The 22,363-nt window shown below is 34.6% G+C and overlaps 1 protein-coding gene across 1 annotated transcript in view; it reads left to right on the forward strand.

Moving 5' to 3' along the window:
• The window catches only part of LOC110100523 (kinesin-like protein KIN-12F), a 36,892-nt gene extending 14,529 nt beyond the window's left edge, over positions 1-22,363 (forward strand). The window contains exons 18-34 of the mRNA XM_028695952.1: positions 7,009-7,088; positions 7,174-7,255; positions 7,389-9,065; positions 9,230-9,625; positions 10,467-12,353; positions 12,437-12,544; positions 12,627-12,757; positions 12,835-12,922; positions 20,004-20,137; positions 20,299-20,353; positions 20,467-20,604; positions 20,755-20,997; positions 21,237-21,335; positions 21,432-21,476; positions 21,549-21,607; positions 21,700-21,811; positions 21,911-22,363. Of these exons, the coding sequence (XP_028551785.1) occupies positions 7,009-7,088; positions 7,174-7,255; positions 7,389-9,065; positions 9,230-9,625; positions 10,467-12,353; positions 12,437-12,544; positions 12,627-12,757; positions 12,835-12,922; positions 20,004-20,137; positions 20,299-20,353; positions 20,467-20,604; positions 20,755-20,997; positions 21,237-21,335; positions 21,432-21,476; positions 21,549-21,607; positions 21,700-21,811; positions 21,911-21,976 (5,400 nt within the window). The 3' untranslated portion in view covers positions 21,977-22,363. The remainder of the gene's footprint in view (positions 1-7,008; positions 7,089-7,173; positions 7,256-7,388; positions 9,066-9,229; positions 9,626-10,466; positions 12,354-12,436; positions 12,545-12,626; positions 12,758-12,834; positions 12,923-20,003; positions 20,138-20,298; positions 20,354-20,466; positions 20,605-20,754; positions 20,998-21,236; positions 21,336-21,431; positions 21,477-21,548; positions 21,608-21,699; positions 21,812-21,910) is intronic.

Below are 22,363 nucleotides of genomic sequence, written 5' to 3' on the forward strand. Positions count from 1 at the left end.
ATTATTATTATTATTTCATACTACATAAATTATTTCATTCTCTTTCTACTTATTTGTTAAATATACCTAAATAGTTATCATATTTAGTTTCTTAATTTAGGAATAAAATTTATTCTCCTTGTATTCTCATTGAACTATTGAAGGATAAATTATAATTTATTATAAACTTTTTATATTTAATAATTCCTCATTTTAACTAATTAAATACTCATTTTGATAATATATTTCTTTAATCCATTCATTTCAAAATTAATAATTTAATCGAAATCTCTAAAATATACACTCTTAATTTATTTGCAGTTAATCTTTTAATTTAATTTGATTATTTTCTAATATATTTTAACTTTAATATAAAAATATAATTTTATCCTTTCAAAAAATATATATTGTCACATAAATTATCTATTCTTCTTAATTAGATTCATGCTAATTAACTTAATTAGATAATTGAATAGGCACTAAGTGGCTTCGTTTACCTTGGTTCAGGCTTTTACATGGAATCCATTAAAATGAAACAACTTGATTTAGAATCAATTGATGCAATTCCAAGAAGCTTTGAATCTAATGAGTTAGAGAAGCGGAATAAAAGCAAATGGGAGAATGTGCTTTCCTAGTCTCATTGTTGTCGTTGTCTTGTGCACGAAGGTATAGTGTAACAACATTAAAAAATTTTAAAATATGCATTTTTTTAGTGTTATAAGAGAAACTCTTAGGCGACTTTTGTGACATGACAGATAAATATTGTACTCATATTTCTTAACATGGCTAAAAAATTCAATTTTGCATTCCTATGCATATTTTTTTCTTCATACGAAGGAGGAACATTACAAGTTCTAAACAATAAGTGAAAACTCATGCACACTTTTATTAACGTGATATATAATGACATCAACTATATGTCTTTCTTGATGTGGTGATAATGCTTAACACTCCTGAAGATGCTTCCTGCATGGGGAAGATGTTGAGAGATTGTCAAAATTCAAGTGAACCTTGCATAAAATTTCAAAAGAACAAATAAAAAAATGTTGGATTGTATAGGTTGTATGATAGATAAAATGACTCAACCCAAAAAATTTGGGTTCGGGTTGACCCGTTTGATAAATGGGTTGGGTTCGAGACAAAAATTCCGACCCATTTATTGAAGGACTCGGGTGTGGGTTTACCCAAAATGACCCATTTAAAAATAAAACAATCGTACCTACCTAATTTGTTGGTATTATTTGTCTTATTTTTTTATTAATTAGGCCAAAATCAAAACTAGTTATCTGGTCAAGTTTGGGTTTGCATTTTTAACCTGTTTATTAAATGGGGTTGGTTCATATTAACCAAATTCGGATTGGACCCGAACATGACCCGTTGACCCATTTTGACACCCAAAAAATGAACAAATGAACATGCACAAGTTGTAAAATAATGATAAAATGAAAATTACATAACAATAATTAAATGCAAATTTAATTTACATGAGACTCTTGATGAATTTAAAAGCTTTCTTACGAGCATTAAACTTCCATGCCATTGTTGAAACTTGAAACTCTCAACTTGTAATGAAAATAAATAAATAATTCAAGAAAGTAATTTATAGATGGAAGAATGATGCCAATGAGACAATTTGAGTGAATTTAAAAAGCTAGATATATATAGATGAATTGCCCTATTTTGAAAATATAATAACAAATATAACCTCGTAGCCTTGCAATCAAATTCACAACACAGGCACAAGCGGATAAATTGCGAGTAAGAATAAACTCTAAATGAAAAGTTGCAAGCATGCTCTAATGACAATACATTTGCAGGAACAACCTTGCCACATTAGATCTTTGCATATCTTAAATAGTTATAGTTGCGTGAATGATTTCTAAATGTGATAAAATAGTGCATTGTTGAACATCATGGGTTGCAAGTTCATTTTGACAATGCGTATAAGGTCGTAAAAAGCAATCTAATTTATACGTCCCCTAAGTGTACAATGTAAATATGTTAAAAATGTTCAAATGCATTATAGAATTGCATAGAAGAACGTGCGAGTATATCAGTGGCTATGAAAGTGTACTAAAGATCGTGAGTGTGCAAATGCAATTTGTAAGTATACCGTGAAATATACAATTACATCATACTAATGCATCAAAAGGTGTGCGTAGCATATCGAACCATTGAAGTCAATTTACCCGCATGTGCTCTGACTAATGCATCAAACTCTCAAATTTGAGATCAATGATAGTTACACGAGTAAAAGATGAAGTTAATTAAATTCTGTCACTTTAAAATATGTGGGACCCTCTATAAAGTTTTGATATTTTTAAAGTTCAAACTCATCTATGTGTACTTTGACCAATATCTCAAAGCTTCTGAACTTTATTCCTGGGATTAAAACTAAGTTAAATTAAAATATCCTCATTTCGAAGGAAGTGCAACTATTAGACATATTCTATAATTATTTTAAAATTTGTGTACCTTTTTTTCGAATTGAAATACTCACATGTGCTCTGATTAGTGCATAAACACTCTTCAATTTAAGATATGAGAATATCGTGCAAGCATAGCAACAATTTGAGCTACCCCTCATTTGAAGAATATGTAACTATTTTAAAATTTCAAGCCCTTTTTTGGAATTGAAATACTACTAGCAGGTCCATCAATCAATACATTGAACTTTTATATTTCAAGTTTGCGAATACCGTGCTGGCTAAAAGTGAATTGAATTAAAAATTCTATTAATTTGAAAAGCGTGCAAAGCTTTATTAAACTTTCAATCATTTTGAAAATAAAAAAAAACTCTTTTAAAGCTTAAGCTTACCATCATTTTTTTGTTAAAATTAGGGAGCTTGTCCTTGTGTTTTAATGATTACAAATATTATTGAATTTTTATTTAATTTTTCTTGTTTTATATATTGCATATTTTTTTTGTGTGTGTAATATTAACATTTCTTGTTCAGCGTACATAAGATCGTCAGAGAAACAAAACTTAAAATGGGTTGTATCATAGTTTAAAATTGCGCAATATGAGGCTCGCCCTGAGGCCCGCCTCATTGCAATTCCAGTAAAAAATGTCTCGAGGCTTACGCCTCAAGCTTTTTTTATGAAGCTTACGCCTCATCTTGGATGAGGCCCACCTTGAGGCCACTTTGCCTTGATGGCATGTGGGGCATACACCTCACTCTATTTATATATTTTTTTAATTTAAAACTTACCTAAATCCTATACAAAAGCCCTAAAAAAATTCATGCATTCTTACACCCCCAAGTCGCAACAACTTCCTCTCCATTGTGTCGACCTCCAGCCCACCACCTTCACTTTAGTCACCACCTTCATAGTCGCCACAGGGGATCACTAGAAAGCCTGCACGTCGCCACCATCTCTTAAATTTTTGGAGTATTATCTTTAGGTTGATGACAAATATTTATGAAAAAATGAAAATGACTGAAATAAATGAGGAACAAATAGATTGGGAGGTATTAAACCCTACATGATGAGGCACAAAATATACTAATTTGTTGTGATAGTGACTTAAATAAAATCACCTTAGTAATGATAACACAAATGATTTCTGATTTATTGCCAATTATTTCAGATTTTTTTAAAAATTAAATATAGATGAGTAGACAATTGAGAAAAAAAAATTAGAGCTGAATTTGATGTTATATGATACTTTTATGCAATTCATATATTTTTTTGTTCTTTTGTTCCTGTAATATTTGAATTTCAATTCTATTTCATATAATTTATCACTTAAGAATTCACATCTTATACAATTTTTTCTTACATATGCATGTAAATTTGTTATTTCATAGTTCAATAAAAAATTAATATATAATCTTTTAACATATTATTTGGATATTATATAAAATATCACTTTAACTTTTATTTTGACTTTATGCAATTTTTAGATTTTTAGGAGTCTCAAAATGCCTTAAGGCTTACGCCTCACTTCACAAACGAAAAATGTCTCAATACCCAATTGCGCAATTTTAAACCTTGGGTTGTATATGTTATGATTGTTTGAAGGATTCTGTAATTTTATTATTTCTTGAGTTAATTATGTAAAAGATGTTAACTTAGCAACCGTGTACACATAAGGGGAGTGAAAAATAAATATTTTAATTTTTCTATTAATCGTACCATACGATCCACAACGTATTGTACGATCAGTTCAATCATAAATTAATTAAAATATTTAATTTAAATGAAAAAAATATAAATTTAATTATAACTAATCATACTGTACGACCAACACATTGTACAAGACGATCAGCTATAAGTAGAAACCCTGCCAACCATCGAATCTAACTTACCAAAAATTTTGAATATTGAATTTTAAATTACTAATATTATATGAAGTCGTTCATACTGTATGATCTTTTGAATTATTACCTGATTTAAATAAGGTAATTAAGGAATCAAATCAGATCTGCATTATTTATAGATTGTATTGTACGATTATTGATCATAATGTACGAATCATCCGAGGACTCTCTAGATAATGTTATGTTCTTGTACGATTCGATGTTTGATTTGAACTAATCATATTGTATAATTGTTCATTTGTCCAATATGATCACCGAAGAAATTATATTGATCATATTGTAATACTATTTATCGTATAATACTAACAGTCGGACAATTGAACAAATCGTATTGTACGATCTCTTTATCGTATTGTACGAACAAAATCTGCATAATTGAATTATTAGGATTTTTGGAATCCCACTATTTAAGCTTTCTTAATAGATTGTAGAAGTCTTTGGCAGTTTAAGGGTTGAGTCTTCTGTGAGAAAGCGTTGAAGAGGGCTTTGAGCAAAGGAGAGAGAGGGTAAAGTTGTGAGAGAGGGAGAAGATCCTTGTGGGTTCAGGAGAGTGTGAGAGGGAGTTTCACATAGTTGCTCCGACCAATTTATACCTGAGTTCCTCAATTTGTCAAGGTTTGTCTAGAGGAATGCTTTGGGAAAAAGACCCCTTTGGTGTCAAAGGGCCGCTAGTTACTCTGTCGCTTTGCGAAGTTGAAAGTGATTTGAGGCAATCCACCTCACCAAGAGGGTGAAAGTGATTCAGACTACTCTATCTCACTAGGAGGGTGAAAGTGATTTGGGCTACTCAGCCTCACCACGAGAGTTAAAGTGATTTTGATTCTCAGCCGCACTAAGAAGGTAAAAGAGATTTTATAGGAACTTCTCCGTCTAGTTGTAGGAGGCTAAAGGAGAGTCACTAATTATTTAGTGCAATACCCGAAGAGGAGGATTTCAGGGTGTGGACATATGTCAAATTGATCGAACCACTATAAAGATTTTGTTTGTATTTTCTTTTTCTTTTTTGCATTTATTTTCTACGCTTTTCTTTCCTGTTTTTTCTTTTTTGTATTTATTTTCTAAGAGAAAGATGTCCGACATGTAGCTTTTGGACTAGATATTAGTATATTCTCCTTTGCTTTTGGAGCTAGGGATATAAATTTTTTTTACAACTTAGAGGTTGGAGGAAATGAGATGAGACCTATAGCTTTGAGGATATGGAAATGGGTGTTTCCTTGAGCTTTGAGGAGCTTTGAGGCTAAAGGGAACAAGAGAGAAGATATCCAACATATGACTTTTGTGGGAAATATTGGAGCTTTCTCCTTAACTTTGGAACTAAGAAGAGAGGAAAATCTCCTACAACTTTGGGGTTTGAGGAGAAGGAGAGGAAACCATTAGCTCTTGGGCTAAGGTTAGAGATCTTTTAGGGCTTTTGGAGCTCATAGGAGAGAGGGAAGATTTGTAGCTTTGAAGATACAAATAAAAAATTCTTTGAACCTTTAGATGTCCGAAGAAAAGGATTCATTCACCTAACTTGGTTTAGGAGAATAAAGGGGAAACAAGATTAATATTCCTATGTTTGGTATAGGAATATGAGTTGATTTTGGGACAACAAGAGAATTTGTTGGATATGAACTCTCTTATAACTTTTGAGGTTAAGGGCAAATAAATTTCCTTTTAGCTTTGGAGCCAAGGGAAATATAATCAAACCTATAGCTTTAGGGCTAATGGTTATTGAAATTCTCTTTAACTTTTTGAGTCAAAAGAGAAATGGATGAACACATAGTCTTTTAGACCGAAGTTAGGAGGAATTCCTACAGTTTGAGAAGCTAAGGGAAGCAGAATAGAACTCATAGCTATGAGGCTAAGGACTTGGAAGTTTTTTTGGACTTTTGGTGTCATAGAAAGGATAAGTGACCCATAGTTTTGGAACTACAAGTCAAGAAGCATTCATTGGACTTTGCATTCAATGGTGCATGATCATCTACCTAATTTGGATTAAGTAAATGTAGGATAAGTATACAAATATCACAATGAATATTTACGAAATATTTTAAACATAGAGGGAAACATGTTATTTAAATGTCTATAAGGTGGATGACCAAGATGAAAATGGTAAAAGCCAGATGACCTATTTACTTTAGGAGATGACAAATAAAAAAGAAAATTTATTCATTACTATCTTCGAAATACTCAATATTTCAAGATAATAGAGTTCGTTCCTTTTCTTAGCAAGTCCAATATTCCTCCCTAAATCTTAGTCCTATAAAATAATAAACAAGGATGAAATTTTCTTTAATAATTTAGATCTTCTCTGAGCTTTTAAATTTAAACAAAATTTGCTGATAAATTTAATACATGAATAATATCTTTAAGAATATGGACTGATCGATTTGATTGACAGGGAATAAGGACAAATAATGATTTTATTTCTCATTGATTCCAGATAATTGATGCACAATAATATATAGATTCTTCTAGAAGAACGAAGCAGATAATTAATCAAAACAATAAAAAAATTCCTACATTTGTAAATTCCATGATTAATGTATTAAAAGAACCTTCCTAACTTCTCTAATTGAATATATACCAGCATATTTGTTCCTAAACCTTCAGTTACAACAGCCATACATTCCAACATTGTCTCTTTGCAAACATTTAAGTGTGTGATTGTCAGTCAGCAAAGGCAACTTCTAGTGATCTTTCTATTTCATATAAATTTCAGTTAAAGAGAGTGTCGCTTGAGTTAGATGACTGCAGGAGCAGCCTAAAGTCATGCTTGGAAATTAATTCAAAACTTACCAGGTATTTCATGCCATTGAATACAGCTGCCTTCAAGCTTGTCTTTATATCCTAACACTGATTTGTTTTCGTCTTTCTTGTAATGCAGGGAGATAAACAGTTACAAAATGGTATTAAAGAACATTGATGATTCAACCCTTAATCCAAACAATTTTGAACCTCAAGAAATGGTATGCAAAGGGGACTCAAACATCGTTAAAGTTGTGCTCTCTTTAATTCATAGGGCATTCTGTCTGTAGCAAAAATGTGTACAAATTATTCACCTTTTGTTGCTGCTAATTTTATTATCCCGTCTTCTTTCAGGATCTTTGTTTGGCTTTTCCCGCAGAAGCCCCTTGTTCATGTGACAGAAAGCATGCTGAACAAGTTGTGTATCTGGACCTGGAGATAGACTTACTAAAGACGATGTTTGCAGAAGAGAAATCATCTCGCATTGAGGCAGAAGAAAGAGCAGTTCTTGCGGAGACTGAGCTAGGCATAGCTAATGAAAAGCTCCTGCAGATTAGCAAGGGAGATGATGCAACAATAGACAAATTGAAGGAAGCAAGATCTGTCATTGAAGCCCTTGAATCCCAACAAATCCTTTCAATAAATGAACTTGAGGAACTGAGAGAGAATAACAATCAACAAACGGATGCCTTGAAGAAACAGGAGCAGCAGATCTCCACAATGAGGAACCAGCTTGCTTTGCGCATTGATGTAGGGAATAGAAAATCTATTGCACATGGAACTTTGAAAAAATGTTACCCTGAAAGTGAATGTTCTTCTCCTTTGCAGGAGAAACTGAAAAGAGTGCAAGCTTCTCTTGAAAAAGCATGGAACCTTAACAAGAGGTACCAAAGTGATCAAGCTTCTCACACATCTAATGAAAGAGAAATGGATGAAGTCCGTAGGCAGGTTGAAGCTGAAACTGCGGAAGTTATTGTGTGCCTGCAAGAGGAGCTTGCCGCACTTAATCAATTAGTTGATGACTGCAACAAAAATGAGTTGCTGGCCAACCAACGCTTAATGGATCTTGAAAATGATAGGAAAGAGCAAGATGATAAAATCTACTGTTTAACGCTAGAAAATACAAGGCTTGCTAAATTTGCTGAAGAGAAAGAGCAAAATGCGAGGTCAATCATGGGACATTGCGAGGAACTAGCATTTGAAATTTCAGATCTACTTGAGAACGGGAATGCACAACTCGATTATGCTACTTATGAGGCTGCTTCTATTTCTGATATTTGCTCTCACAAAAGCTGGATCTGTGAGCAATTTGGAAAAATTTTTAGGGGCATCTCTAAAAGAGATTCTTTAATTGAAGAACTACAGAAGAATTTGCAGGATGCATGCAATGTAAAGCATGATATGGAGTCAAAATTGAGGTCCTTGAGAGGAGCAACACTGGCTATAACTGAAGCACAGCAGCAAGAGAACTGTGACAAAGAAAGTAGAATTCTCCATTTAACTTCACTATTAGCTGAGAAAACGTCTATAATATCTGAATTAGAAAAAAAAGTTGAGGAAACTGAAAAAAAGGTTAGGAAAGTTGAGATGTGCGCTGCAATTTTTTTCAGTACTATAAACAAATTATATGAGAAAAATAAGGTTCATCTTCAAGCATTGGATGAGGCCAACTTGAAGCTTATAGAATCAGAAAAGTTAATTCTGCAAAAGGATGCTATCATACAAGAAGGCAAAGGATATCAAGATCTGAGAGCACAGCTAGGGCAAAATTATCAGCAGGACAATTCTGTAGAAGTGCAACATGATATGTATTTAGATACCATTTGGAAGAATGAGGAGGAAAACATCATTACGCCAGGTACTTCTTGTGTTCTTGTAGAAGCGAAGATGAAGCTTAAAGAATTTCATATGCGAATGAGTACACTGAAATCTTGTATGCATGAATATGCCGAAAAAGAAAACAATCCAACTGAAGCAGACAGCCTCGGGAAGCACTCTCTTGATGATGCAGGCTTCAATTATGAGAACCAGGTTAGCCAAGGCGTGTTATTTTATTAACAAGCTGAACAAACCTGTCTCGCTGCTTTTATCTTGTGTTTCTTTTTATTCAGTGTATAGATGGTTTCTTTGATATATATTCTCATGAATTGCGTTCTTCAGATTTTTTTCATTGATATTGTGACTGAATGTTGCAGATTAACATTGAGTCTATTCAAGATACTAACATCAGCGTGCAAAAGAATGCTGAAAGAATACAATATATGATTGAGAATCATGGCAGCAAAAATATACTTGAAAGGGAGAAAACCATTGAAATTTTACGAAAGGAAATAGAATCAGCTCTTCAAAGCCTAAAGGACGTGCAGTCTCAAATGGTTGAAATGTTTGATGAGAAAGAAGAGATTAAGAAGTCCATGTTACTCAGCCACGATAGCATCAAAGGTTTGACAGCTGAAGTTCATCAGTTGAATTCAGAGATTCTTAACAAAGAAAAAGAGTTTGAATTTGAGTTGCTCCAATTGGAAGAGAAACTACGAACAGTTGAGGGGAATGCAATGGCATTTAATTGCATCTGGAGGAAAGAAAAGGAGGTAAATGCGCTGTTAGTTCAGTTCTAGATTGCTTATAACTTATTGGATTTTTTTTTTCTTAATGAGTTTAATGACCATATCAATGACTTGAATCCAACAACTGTCATCTTATTTCGGGTCATGCATCCTTCTGTCTGTCTACTTTTCGGCCTCATAAAAAGAATCCCTAAGAAATACTTGCTGAAGCTTTAATGTTAATGTATAGCTTTACTTCTCTTCTAGCAATATGTTAGACCGGTCCTCTATGGACCGGTCCAGCCGGCCCAAACCCTTGGGCCGGCTCGGTTCGTTTACACGAGGAGGCCGGCGGAAGCCAAGGGGGAGACAAGGGTGGGGTCCACTTGAATTTCAAATTCAATCTTGGAGCCAAAAGAGGGGGAAACAAGGGAATTAGGTCCTCTTGTATTAATTTTAAATTGTATGCATTAAGTAGGGAGAAAATGATAGGGTTTGGGTTATGTGAAATTTTGTTAGAGTTCTCTTGTTTTTCTTTGGTGGCTAGGGCTCTAGAACAAATTCTAGAGATTGGGAGAGTACGATCCTCCTCTCAAATAGAGAATCCTTGTATCTTTGCTATTTTTCTTGCATCTACTAGTAAAATACAAGTCGTTTCTCCAATTTTCTCTCAGATTTTCCCTGTTTTTCCACTGTTTTGCTGTTTTTCCTGCTGTGAACAGCAGTTTAGTGAATAGGAAATACTTGAAATCAAGTATTTCCTTCACAATACTGCTAAAATTTCAGCTAGTGTGTGAGATCACTCCATTGATATGCAGTTATCTGATAGTTAACTGCCTAATTACCATGCAGTTTTCATTCATTTCTAAGCTTGATAAATTTATAGCAGGACCTGGAGCTCGAGATTAGTGAAGTGAAGGCTGTTTCTGCTCACAAAAGAGATGAGATATCCAATCTTCTCATTAAGATTGAGGAGGGTCAGGAAACCATGCGAGAAGCTGATGTTGTGGTGAATACATTGATGGAAGCCAATAGGATTGCTAACCTTGAGATTGACAGGCTCAAGAAAACTGAGATCTCTCTATGCCATGAGAATTGTAATTTAGCTAGCAAGTTGCATAAACTCCAAGCCTCCCTTGATGAAAAGGATGAAAACCTTGAGCGCATTCAGATGAACTTCAAGTCAAATATTATGGAAGCGATGGATTTAGTTCTTGCAGTGGAAGATCATTTCATGGGTCTAAAAGATGCTTTTGTTAAGAATTTCACCTTGATTAACCATGACCTTGATGGGCTAAAGTCTTGGATGCTCCAACATATAGAGTCAAGGATGTGCTTAGAAGAGATTTGGTTGGATTTCATAGGAAAAGATTGTGCTGCTTCTGTTTTACATCTCTGCCATGTGGGGGTTTTGTTAGAGAGAATAACTGGATTGAATGGAGAGATCTGCTTCCTTCAAAATGGGCTGTTGGAGTCTAATTCTTTAGTTACTAATCTAAGAGAACAAAATATTAAATCCAACAAGGAAGTTCAGATGTGCAGTGTTCTTAAAGGCAAGCTATTATTAGATATCAACAACAGTTTCACTCGGATCACCAAGAAAGAAAATGAAACCTCGGAATTCAGTGCCAAACTAAACTCTTTTGAAAAGAAAATTGTGGATTTACAGTTCATGGAAGAGACCATGCTGGAAAAATCAAATGATATTGGTCATGAACTTGATGTTTTAAGGGACGAGTTGATTGCTGCAAACAAAGAAATTGCTTTGAGAGCTGCAGTTCAGGAGAAACTTATCAAAGAAAATGAAGAGGCAAATGGACGACTTGAGGAGTTGTCATTACTGCTAAAGGAGGTTCAGGTTACCAATAAAACCTTGAGAGATGAGCTTGACATGGAATCTAATGAGAAATTTAAGGTCACTGAGAGATTGGTGATGGAGCTGTTTAACATGAATATTTCGCTGGATCAGCAAAAGCATCTTCTTGAGGATTTGCAGGAAGAAATGTATTGCATCAAATATGAAAAGGATAACCTTGAATCTCATGTGTCTACCTTGAATGAGAAGTTGAACCTTGTTGAAGAAAATGAAGCTATTGCTGCTGAGCAGCTGGAGAAGCTGTTTATGGAGAATGAGCAGCTGAAATTAAGACTAATGGAGATGTCAATTGCGCTCAATGAACTTCATGGAAAATATGTAGTAATATGCAAAGATTCAGATCATGTTAAAACCATAGCTGTAGAGAGGTTACAGAAGGTGTTGCTTGATGTAAGTATCTTGCTTGGGGAAAGAGATCATCTTGTTGAGGAATTGCAGAAGGACATATCCAGAATTGCACATGAGAAAGACGAGTTTGAATCAGAGGCTTGCACATTGAAAGAGAAGATGAAAATAGCAAATCCCATCGCTGAAACAAACGAGACTCTTGTAACAGAAGCTCCACAAAGGAACCTATTAATGGAGAATGAGCAGCTGAAGTTACATGTAGAGCATACGTCCAGGAGTCTTCATGAGGTGCAGGCTATCAATCGAAATCTCCACGAACAGTTAGAGGATAAAATGATTTCTTCTGAGATTTTGCAAAAAGAGCTGCTTGATTTAAATACTTTGCTTAGCAAAAAATGTCATATTCTTCAGGAGTTTCAGAATGAGATAAATGTAATCACTCATTCAAAAGAACAGCTTGAATCTCAAGTTTCTATCTTGAAAGAACTGCTGGAGATGGCAGAATCCGTTGCTGAAGTGAACGAAGCTGTTGCTAGAGAAGCTCGGCAGGTGCGAATCCTAAAAACTATGGACATTTCAATGGCCTGTCTTATATGTCTATTCATTTAGCTATCTTTCACAATCTCATACAGATTGCAGAGGAAAGAAAAACTTATGCTCAGGCTAAAGAAGAAGAGGTTAAACTGTTAGAGAGGTCAGTTGAAGAGCTTGAATGCACAGTTAATGCTTTGCAAGAGCAGGTAGGTTGGTATGCTCTTTTTGGTATTGCAGCGTTTTTCTATGGAAAACTGCATTTCCATTTGAGTTTACCATGATTTTCAGGTAAAGATTGTGAAAGAGGAAGCTGAAAGGCAAATACTACAACGAAATGAATTGGACATGGAAGAAGAGGCAGTGAGAAGTTCTAATAATGTCTGGAATGTAACTGAGACTGGACATTTCGATCTTTCTAGGTTAGATTCACAGGCATTTTTCTCAGAATTTCTTGTATTAAAAGCTGCTGGCTATGGTGAATTTTTCTTCCTTGCAGGCATCTTAAGGAAAAACTAACTGAACTAGAGGATGCTCAACATATTATTCAACTTCTTCAAAAGAAGGTGGCGGATAAGGATTTAGAGGTTTGTGTCTTGTTTGGGTTGTTAAGTTTGACTTCATATGCGCACACATAATGAAAAGTATGAATGACTCCTAAATTATTAAATAGAGTAAATAAAAGCTTTAAACGATTAATCTCTATTACATTCAATGTTTTTAAATTTAATATCAGTGTTTTTCTATTATTTTCTACGCTAGTAGGAACAAACACTTGCGTATGTTAGCATTTCATGTTGATTTACATTTCCTTCTTCAATTGCATCATTATGATAGCCAGTCTATTACTCTAGATGAGGTCTTTGGTATCTATATAATTTCAGTAGTTGAATACTATGCTGAGGGTGCTCAACATAGGTTCAACTTCAAAAGGTGGCTGTAGAAAAGAGAAGCAGAGGTTATATTGTGGTTGTTAAGTTTGACGCCCCATATATTTTGACATCTTGAAAAACATTAATGATTCGAAAATTATCCAAAACAATAAATAATAGGTATTTACCTTTAATTTTTGTTACAGCATTTTCGATTTAATTAGTGAGCATTTGCATTTGTAGGCTGTTTGCATTGATTTAACTGAATATATCAGATTTGTGTAGCTGATTTTCTTTTACATGATGAACATTTATTTATGCTTTTTTCAAAATTTTAATACCCATCAATTTTATTATATTTCATTATCATCGTAAGCCCAATTTTATTATATTTCATCATCATCGTAAGCCTTATCCTAATTATTTGTGAGCAGCTTTATGAATCGCTATTTTTACTTTTTCTTATTGAGTGTTATTTGTACTGTTAAATTTATTTTTCATTAATTATTATAAACGTTTATTCATATTACCTTAAAATATTATTTTCTCTTATAATTTCGTGGAACTAATTTATCCACTTGTCTAACAGTCGTTCTTTGCACATATCCTAACTATAAAGCACATACACTTTTTAAATACCTTTTTTGTCTATGTTTGACACAAATATAACTCCAAGACGTAACGACATATATCCAACATCAAAATTGTCTTTGTCATGACCTGGCCCGGATGCTCGAATTAACGAGGCGAGAACAGACGGTCGAACGGTTGATTAATATTTTCAATTACTAACTAACATTTCCAATATGCAGTAAGAGCCACTAAAATATCAAAAAATATATAAATATCTTTCTATTGGAACGTCGTGCCTACGATATATATTTTCTTCTCTTCTACTCATTTTAGTTATATTAAATTATACCTGAAAATATTTTTCAATTAAAAAGAGTATGTCATGTATAACTCAATGAGTAAAGCATACTTCTAAATCACAGTAACACCAAGCATTATGAACAATATGCATGATCTTTTCAAAACATAATTTAATTCTATTTATAATTTATCTCAGAATATGACCATCTAAATTATATATTGTATTTTATCTTTTCATTTTATCCTTCAATTTGATTGCTTTGGATGTCTTCTTTAACGCCCTTCCTTTTATGTTGATCTCTTCTCTTCTGAGTGATTTGAAAGTCAATATTTACCCTTCTATCTCTTTCTACCAGTACTGAATAATCCTCGATTCATAAAGATGTTAAATATTGCCTAATTGTACTTTTAGACCAAATAGAAATCTATAACATTTTTCTTCTGTTGCAATCAATTGTGGTGCATATCTAGATAGAGTTGTAAATTCCGCTTCGTATTGCATCACCATTTTGTCTCCTTTAACCAATCATATAAATTTATCTTGCATTTGCCTTCTTGCTGACATAAGTACGAACCATTGTCTGTAAAGTTCCACGAAGTCTTTTCCAGTTAATCAATGTATTTGGAATATCTCCTAACTTATCTTCACGTTGCCCTCTCCACCATCTTTCTGCTTCTCCATTCAAGACAATCGAAAGTTGAACGAACCTTCTACAAGCATTATTGATTGCGACAAACGCCATCTATGAGCAATCGGAGGATGTTGAAAGAGGCTTCTGCGAGTGTTCTTCTCTATATAAGTCATCAATGTGTCCTAGAATCCTCTTCGCCATCCAGTTTTAGCCTACACACCCCATATAACCCTAAGATAGTATTTCTCTAGGTTATTAATTTTGTGTTTTTTCTATGAGCATTTCTTTTCAGGTATTATTGGTAAGCTTCGATAATGTGAGAACAAAAATAGAATTGATTAATAATTATTTGATTATTCTAACATCTTTGCCATTTGGTTATTACTTTTGTGTTTTTTATGCATTGTGATTTTTGTTAAAGAAAATGTTTCATTTAAATATGAAAAATTTATCTTAGTATGACATACTCTTTTTTAAATTAGAAATATTAGATAATATATTATAGTACATGAGACATGTATATTGTAGTTTGATAAAATAACATTATATGCACTTTTTTAGAGAATGCCTTTCTTTGCTCCTAATGTGTTTTTTACATTTGATACTATACAAATTTTTTTTTTGTCACAAACAGTTCGAAAGATGTAAATTTCATAAAGACCTTCATCATGAATTATTTAATGAGATAATTAATTTTCAATGAATTTGTAAAGTGATGCATGTAGAAAATGTTGGAAATTATATATTTTATATTAAAAATTTATAAAATTAATATCATGTTTGCAGTGAATCATATCCTACTTTTTATAGTTGTCATGTCGTCATATTTGTGACATAGTATTTTTGTATCTTTGTGGGCTCTGAAAAATTTTCACCGTGCCTCTTGCTAAAAGAATTAGGATGTATTTCGGGTCAAATTTTTTTTATGGCGAATCATAGTTTAAAATTGCGCAATCTGAGGCGCGCGCCTTTGTGCCATTTGCTTCAAAATAGCCTCAAAGCCTACGCAATTCTCAGGCATTATGAAGCGTACGCCTTAGGTGGAGTGAGGCGCGCCTCACTAGCGTTATTACGCAATTTCCTTTGAGGCGTACACCTCAAATATATGCTCAATACCGCTTAGTACATGCTCGGTACCACTCAGTATATGCTCGGTACTGCTAGGTACATGCTCGGTACCGCTCAGAACTGCTAGGTACTGCTAAGAAACACGCTCGGTACCACTCTGTATCTTCCCATACAAATAACTTACGAACTTCAAAAATAAACATAACTTCAAAATTACTTTTACAATAAAATTTTGTTTCGGGGGCGCTGCCCATGGAAACCCCCGCAGAGGGGCAGCGCCCCCTTGGACCCCCGGCAGTCTGGCATATTGTTCTATTCATCATCTTTAGTAATAGTTGTTAGTGTTAGTCTACTTCTTCATGAGTGCTTTGATTGGAAGACATTGGACTCTATAGGAGGAATTTTTATTGCGTCCTCCCACCTGACGTAGAGATACGTCCTCCCAGAGCTAAATTCGCGCACTTGAAAACGGGTCGACGGGTCAATCCGGGTTGACCCGAACCCGGCTCGGGTCGGGTTCGGGTCCTAAATACTGACCCGTTTCTATAAACGGGTCGGGTTCGGGTTGACCCGGTTAGGTTCGGGTCAAGTCGGGTTCGACCCGAACCCGACCCGTGACCCGAAATTGACACCCCTATGTACTGACATGTACCAAATTTTTAAGGATTTTTATCGGTGCCCAAAAATTATGAAAAAATTTGTGAATGTAAAATACAACAATCAAAATACTACGATGAAGATGGTTTGCGATTTGGAGTTATAATGACTCAAGAAAAAAAATGGTAAAGTTAAACTACGAGCTATTACAATCTACCCACCTTAAGAAAATATCGTCCCTAACATTTTCCTTAAGGATTCGGACATAAAATCAAGATAAATCTAATATGTATAATCAAAACTTAAATCAAATCAAAACTTAAATCAAATCAAAACTTATCAAATTTCATATAGTTATGCAGTTTATTCTATCCATCATACCCAACTTTGCATTCAGTTATACACCTTAAACTAATGCACTTATCCATAGGCGGAGGGAGGGGGGCAAGGGGGGGGGGACGTGCCCCACCCCTAAAAAAATAAAAATAAAGGATATAGTAATATAAGAACACAGCAAAGATAATCTTAAAATATAAACTTCACATTTAAGAAGACAAATACATGAGGATAAAAAAAAAGTAAATGACTAAAAATATAAAAGATAAAAGATTTATAAAGAACAAATTCATTATATTTTTTTGGCTCCATTCTAGCATGAAATACTACCACCAAAGTTTTAATTTATAACACCATAAGATATATTGCTAAAGTAATAGCCCGCTTAGCCAAGCCTAATTTTCCAAGATTTCATGGTATCGAAACTTAAAGTTACACAAAATTAAGATAAAATATAAATACTTTAGTTATTAATGAAAGAAGAATGATCAAGAAAATGGTAAATAAACAATAGGATATCTTAGTTGTGTATGAAGTTACACCAACAACAACAATAACAACAATTCTTTATCCTACTGCATAGGGTGAGCTATATGAAACTTTTTTCTATTTTGAAATGATAAAATTATTTTTTAGTAGTTGTTTGTATGTGACACTTTTGTGAAAATGTTTTTTTACGAAACTTAATTTTTCGACTGTTGTCAAAAGCTTTTTGATATTTGCTTCTCGGTTAGAAACTTTCTTTCTTTCAACCAATATTTTTAAAACTGACTTTTACAAAAAGTACCAGATAACCAAATGAAGCTTTAATGTAAAAATATCAGTGAAATCGATTTGCAAAACGGACATCTGACGGCCCCAAAATCCTTGTACTGACATGCATAAATTCTTTAAGGATTTTTTGATAGTGCCCAAAAATTATGAAAAAAAATCGTGCAAGTAAAATATTACAATCAAATACTACGGCGAAGACGGTTTGTGATTTGGAGTTATAATGACTCCAGAAAAAAATTGGTAAAGTCAAAATACGGGTTATTACATTGTGTATCCGAGCGCCCCGGCTTTGTGTATCCGAGCGCCCTGGCACTGCATAGTTTGCTTGGAGAAAAGATAGAGAGCAGAGCGTTGCAACGCTCAAGATCTGACGTTGCAGCGCTGTAAGGAAGATTGGAGATAGAGCGTTAAGTGTCATGGCACTTCAAACTGGCACCGCAGGATTGTGAAGCCAGCTAGATAGTCTTTCTGCATCCCTTGGTGGTATGTATTATATCTCCTTGTTTGTTTTTGTGTAAGAATGGTGTAAGAGAGAAGGTAAGGAGAGAGTGAAACTGATAGGAAATACTTGATTTCAAGTATTCCCTAATCACTTTAGCAACAAATCTCATGGCGAGCTGCTGTCCACAGCAGGAAATCAGCCCAAAACAGTAGAAAAAACGAGGAAAACTGCTGGAGACTAGGAGAAAACACCGGTATTTTACTAGTAGATGATGAAAATAGCAAAGATACAATTTGTTCTTCGATTCGAGAGGAAGAACGTACTCTCCAAAGTCTCCGGCGAAGCCAAGAGCCCCAAAACAAAACCTAGATCTCAAAGAGAAAACTCAAATTCAAGATGATGAGCTAATTGCCCCCCAAACTCCTAATTATACAAAATTAATCATAAAGGACAATCATAAACTTCCTAAAACAGCCTTTTACGTTCAAAATTTCCCTCCTAAACTTCACGGCTCACGGCAGAGCCGTTTCCACCCGTTCGGCCTTCTCGCATGTGTCTCGCGTAGACGCGGACCGGTCCCTGCTGGACCGTCCAACCGGCCCATCCTGGGCCGGTCTAACAGAAACATAAGAGAGATCTGTACTATTTTTTATTTATTTTCATAGTAAATTTATTGGTGTGGTGTGGCTCTCTGGTTTTTCCCGGTTTTTTATTTTTCTATGTTAAATCCTGGTGTTCTTTTATTTCCGCTGCTTTTACATTTTTTGAGTGTGTTTGTTGTTTGTTTTACTTCCAACCCTAAGTGTTAGTACTTTATTATCTGGTTCCATGTTTCCCTTATGGATATCTCTTTTGATTATCTCTTTCGATAAAAAGAGAAAACATTTGATTAAGGTTAGGCATTTGGTGATCTCAAAGTGTGCAACATATACTAGCTGCAGATTTTGTTGGAATTTAAAAATTACCATTCTATAATTAAAACAGATTGTGGGAGGAATGATGATGAATCTGATTAAGATCATATGGTTTTGTCGTCCAGGGTTGCCGTGGTCTTAAGTGTATTTAGTTGGAGGATATTGTCGATCTAACTTGAGCGAAGGATTTTTCTCAGCAGCCACGAGTTGCTTCATATAAGGATGGATGGAATTGGGATGGATGTTTGTTTGAGTTGACTTTACCTAATAGAGGATTTTGTGCCCTATCAAATGCAGCCTATGATTTATTTCCTAGACTTGGGGTGGATGTTTGATTAAGTAGCAGAGCCCTGCATTTGGTACCTATACCCACCAATACCCAATGGGCATGGGTGGGTATGGGTACGCCCATGGCCTTATGGGTGGGTGTGGGTGGGTACTCAACATCAGGGGACAAACCGATTTACATTACTAATCACCATATTCATGCAGTATATTACAGTAATCCTTACTACGCAGTGAACCGCGTCGCGACCACGATAAATTTTGATGTGGCTTGAAAGTTTGCAGTCAGAGAAAAGGGCAAAAAACCTCAAGGACATTAATCAATGACAGACTACATTCAAGAAGCATGGAAATTGGGTTGGTGTGGGTGGGTATGACATCCCTAAAGTCATCATAGTTGGGCGGGGTGGGCAAAGCTCGCCAGCGCAGAGCATGGGTACCCAATGGGTGCTCAACCAGGACCCCATGTAGGGCTTTATTAAGTAGACAAATTTGAGTTGACTTTATCTTATAGAGGGCTTTGTGGCCTATCAATCTCGTAGTATGATTTATTACCTAAGAGTTTTTTTAGTCATTGGAGATCTTTGCAGGCTTTGGCTGTGATTGTAATTTACTTTTCTTCATTTAATTATCTTTTTGTTTAGCTCTAGAATCACATTCTTCTATATAGCTCTACAATCACATTCATTTAATTCTCTTGTAATTTACTTTTCTTCAATTACATTTTTTCAGTTTTGAGCTGCAACTTGTATAGCCATAAACATGCATAATTGAGCTCCCAAAATTGAGAACTTGATAAGCTCTTGGTTTAGAGTTGGCTAATAAAATATGAGGAACTATACCTTATTGAACCTTACACTTTTCTGGTTGCTCAGATTGTCCATTGCAAATCAATCATATCAAAACTGACATCCCTAAAGTCGTGGGCGTGGGTAGGCAAAGCTCGCCAGCGCAGAGCGTGGGTACCCAATGGGTGCTCAACCAGGACCCCATGTAGGGCTCTGTTAAAGTAGACAAATTTGAGTTGACTTTATCTTATAGAGGGCTTTGTGGCCTATCAATCTCATAGTATGATTTATTACCTAAGAGTTTTTTAGTCATTGGAGATCTTTGAAGGCTTTGGCTGTGATTGTAATTTACTTTTCTTCATTTAATTCTCTTTCTGTTTAGCTCTAGAATCGCATTCTTCTATATAGCTCTAGAATCACATTCATTTAATTCTCTTGTAATTTACTTTTCTTCAATTACATTTTTTCAGTTTTGAGCTGCAACTTGTATAGCCATAATCATGCATAATTGAGCTCCCAAAATTGAGAACTTGATATGCTCTTGGTTTAGAGTTGGCTAATAAAATATGAGGAACTATACCTTATTGAACCGTACACTTTTCTGGCTGCTCAGATTGTCCATTACAAATCAATCATATCAGAACTGAACTTGCATGCAGAAGCACAGTCAAGTGAATACAAGCGGAAGGTACTCCGTCCCCTTTTATTTTTTTTCAAACGAATGCATACTTATTTGCTTCTTGGTGCGTGTTTCAGTAATTTGCCAATTGCCATAACCACACAATGAACAACCATGTCTTCTACTATTTGTTTTTGATAAGTACTCTTCTATGTGCAGTTTAAGGAACTTGAGGCCATGGCATTCCATGTCAAAAGCGAGCTAGTAAACCCCAACACTGCAAGTCTGACATCAACGAAGCCTGAAAAAGGTTCAGGAAAATCTAGGGGCTCCGGTTCTCCTTTTAAATGTATAGGGTTGGGACTAGCACAACAAATCAACAACGAGAAGGATGAGGAGCTAATTGTTGCGAGAAGCAAGATCGAAGAACTTGAAGCTTTAGCTGCAAACCGACAAAAACAGGTAGTGCAGGCTTGCTTGCAATATTATGCTCATGCATGTATTTACATCTGATTTAGGCTTCGGTTGGGACAGCTTTTTTGTTGCTTCGTAAATTAGCTTTTGAGTTCAAAAATTAAAATTTTTGTACTAGAAAGTTGCTTTAAGAAGCAACAAGAAAGTCGACCCAAATGAAACCTTATTTGTTATTACTTGCCTTGAGCGTGCTGATTCAGGCTCTTGTTGCTTTTGTTTATTACCAGATTTTTATGTTGAATATACGCTTAGCAGCAGCTGAGAGCATGACCCATGATGTTCTTCGAGATTTACTGGGCATCAAGTTGGATATGTCGAAATATGCAGTGAGATCACCACCTTTATATTCAAATTAGGCTTTTGTATCTGTACTTGGATTATTCTCATATTGGTGCCTGTTTTATTTTTTAATGCTGCTGCAGAAGATGAATGAGAGATCTCCGTCAGATAATGTAGTCGAGGAAAAGGTTTGTACGCTGGCTTTGTTCCCCCAATAAGTAGTAAATGCTATTCTTATGATAAGTATTTTACATTAAAAGGATGAGGAGTGGGGAAAGCTGAAAAAGCAAGTTGATGAATTTGTTGAAGAGAGACAAAGGTGGACACTTAAACATCCTGCATTACAGAACTCTTGTGATTAACTGATAACCTTTTGTGCCTCTCTGAACTAAGGCGTACATGATATTTTAGGTTGCTTGAAGAAATAAATCAAAGACACAAAGAATTAATGGCCACACAAATTAGTTTGGAGAAGCTTGAAGAGCATGACAAATTGCTTTCTACCGAAAATAAATTGTTGAAGGTCTTTCTTATTTCTTGTCTAATGATTTTTATTATTTTATATTATAATTTATAACTTTCAGGATGATGAAATTCAATACTAATTCTTTATGTTTTGTAGGTTGATAATGTCAAATACAAGAACATTATCATGGAACTCGAAGAGGAATTGGAAAAATCTCTCTAGCCAGAACAATCTCCAACAGTATAGTTCCTTTCAATTTTACTTATAAAGGAACTGAAGCACGATTAATGGACAGAGTATAATCTTGCTGCCCACCGACAAGCTGAGTAATTTCTCGTTGGCCTCTTACAATCGAATTTTTTGGCCAACTAATTTACACTTTCTTTTGTTCTTTGATTTGTGGTTAACCTCTTTTCCTGGAGGTTGGACGCAGTGAAAATGTAAAGCAGTATTTTTTTTTTTTTCATGACTTTTCACAATAATAATTCTGATATTAATGTTGACAAATCTAATAAGCTGCAATATCTTATTCAAAGAAGAGTTGCACCTCATTAATAGATTGGCTTGTCAATATGTAAGGTAGTAGATCCTGAATTGTAATTGGATGAA

This window comes from Dendrobium catenatum, unplaced genomic scaffold, assembly GCF_001605985.2.
Source record: "Dendrobium catenatum unplaced genomic scaffold, ASM160598v2 fragScaff_scaffold_716, whole genome shotgun sequence".
Taxonomy (NCBI): domain Eukaryota; kingdom Viridiplantae; phylum Streptophyta; class Magnoliopsida; order Asparagales; family Orchidaceae; genus Dendrobium; species Dendrobium catenatum.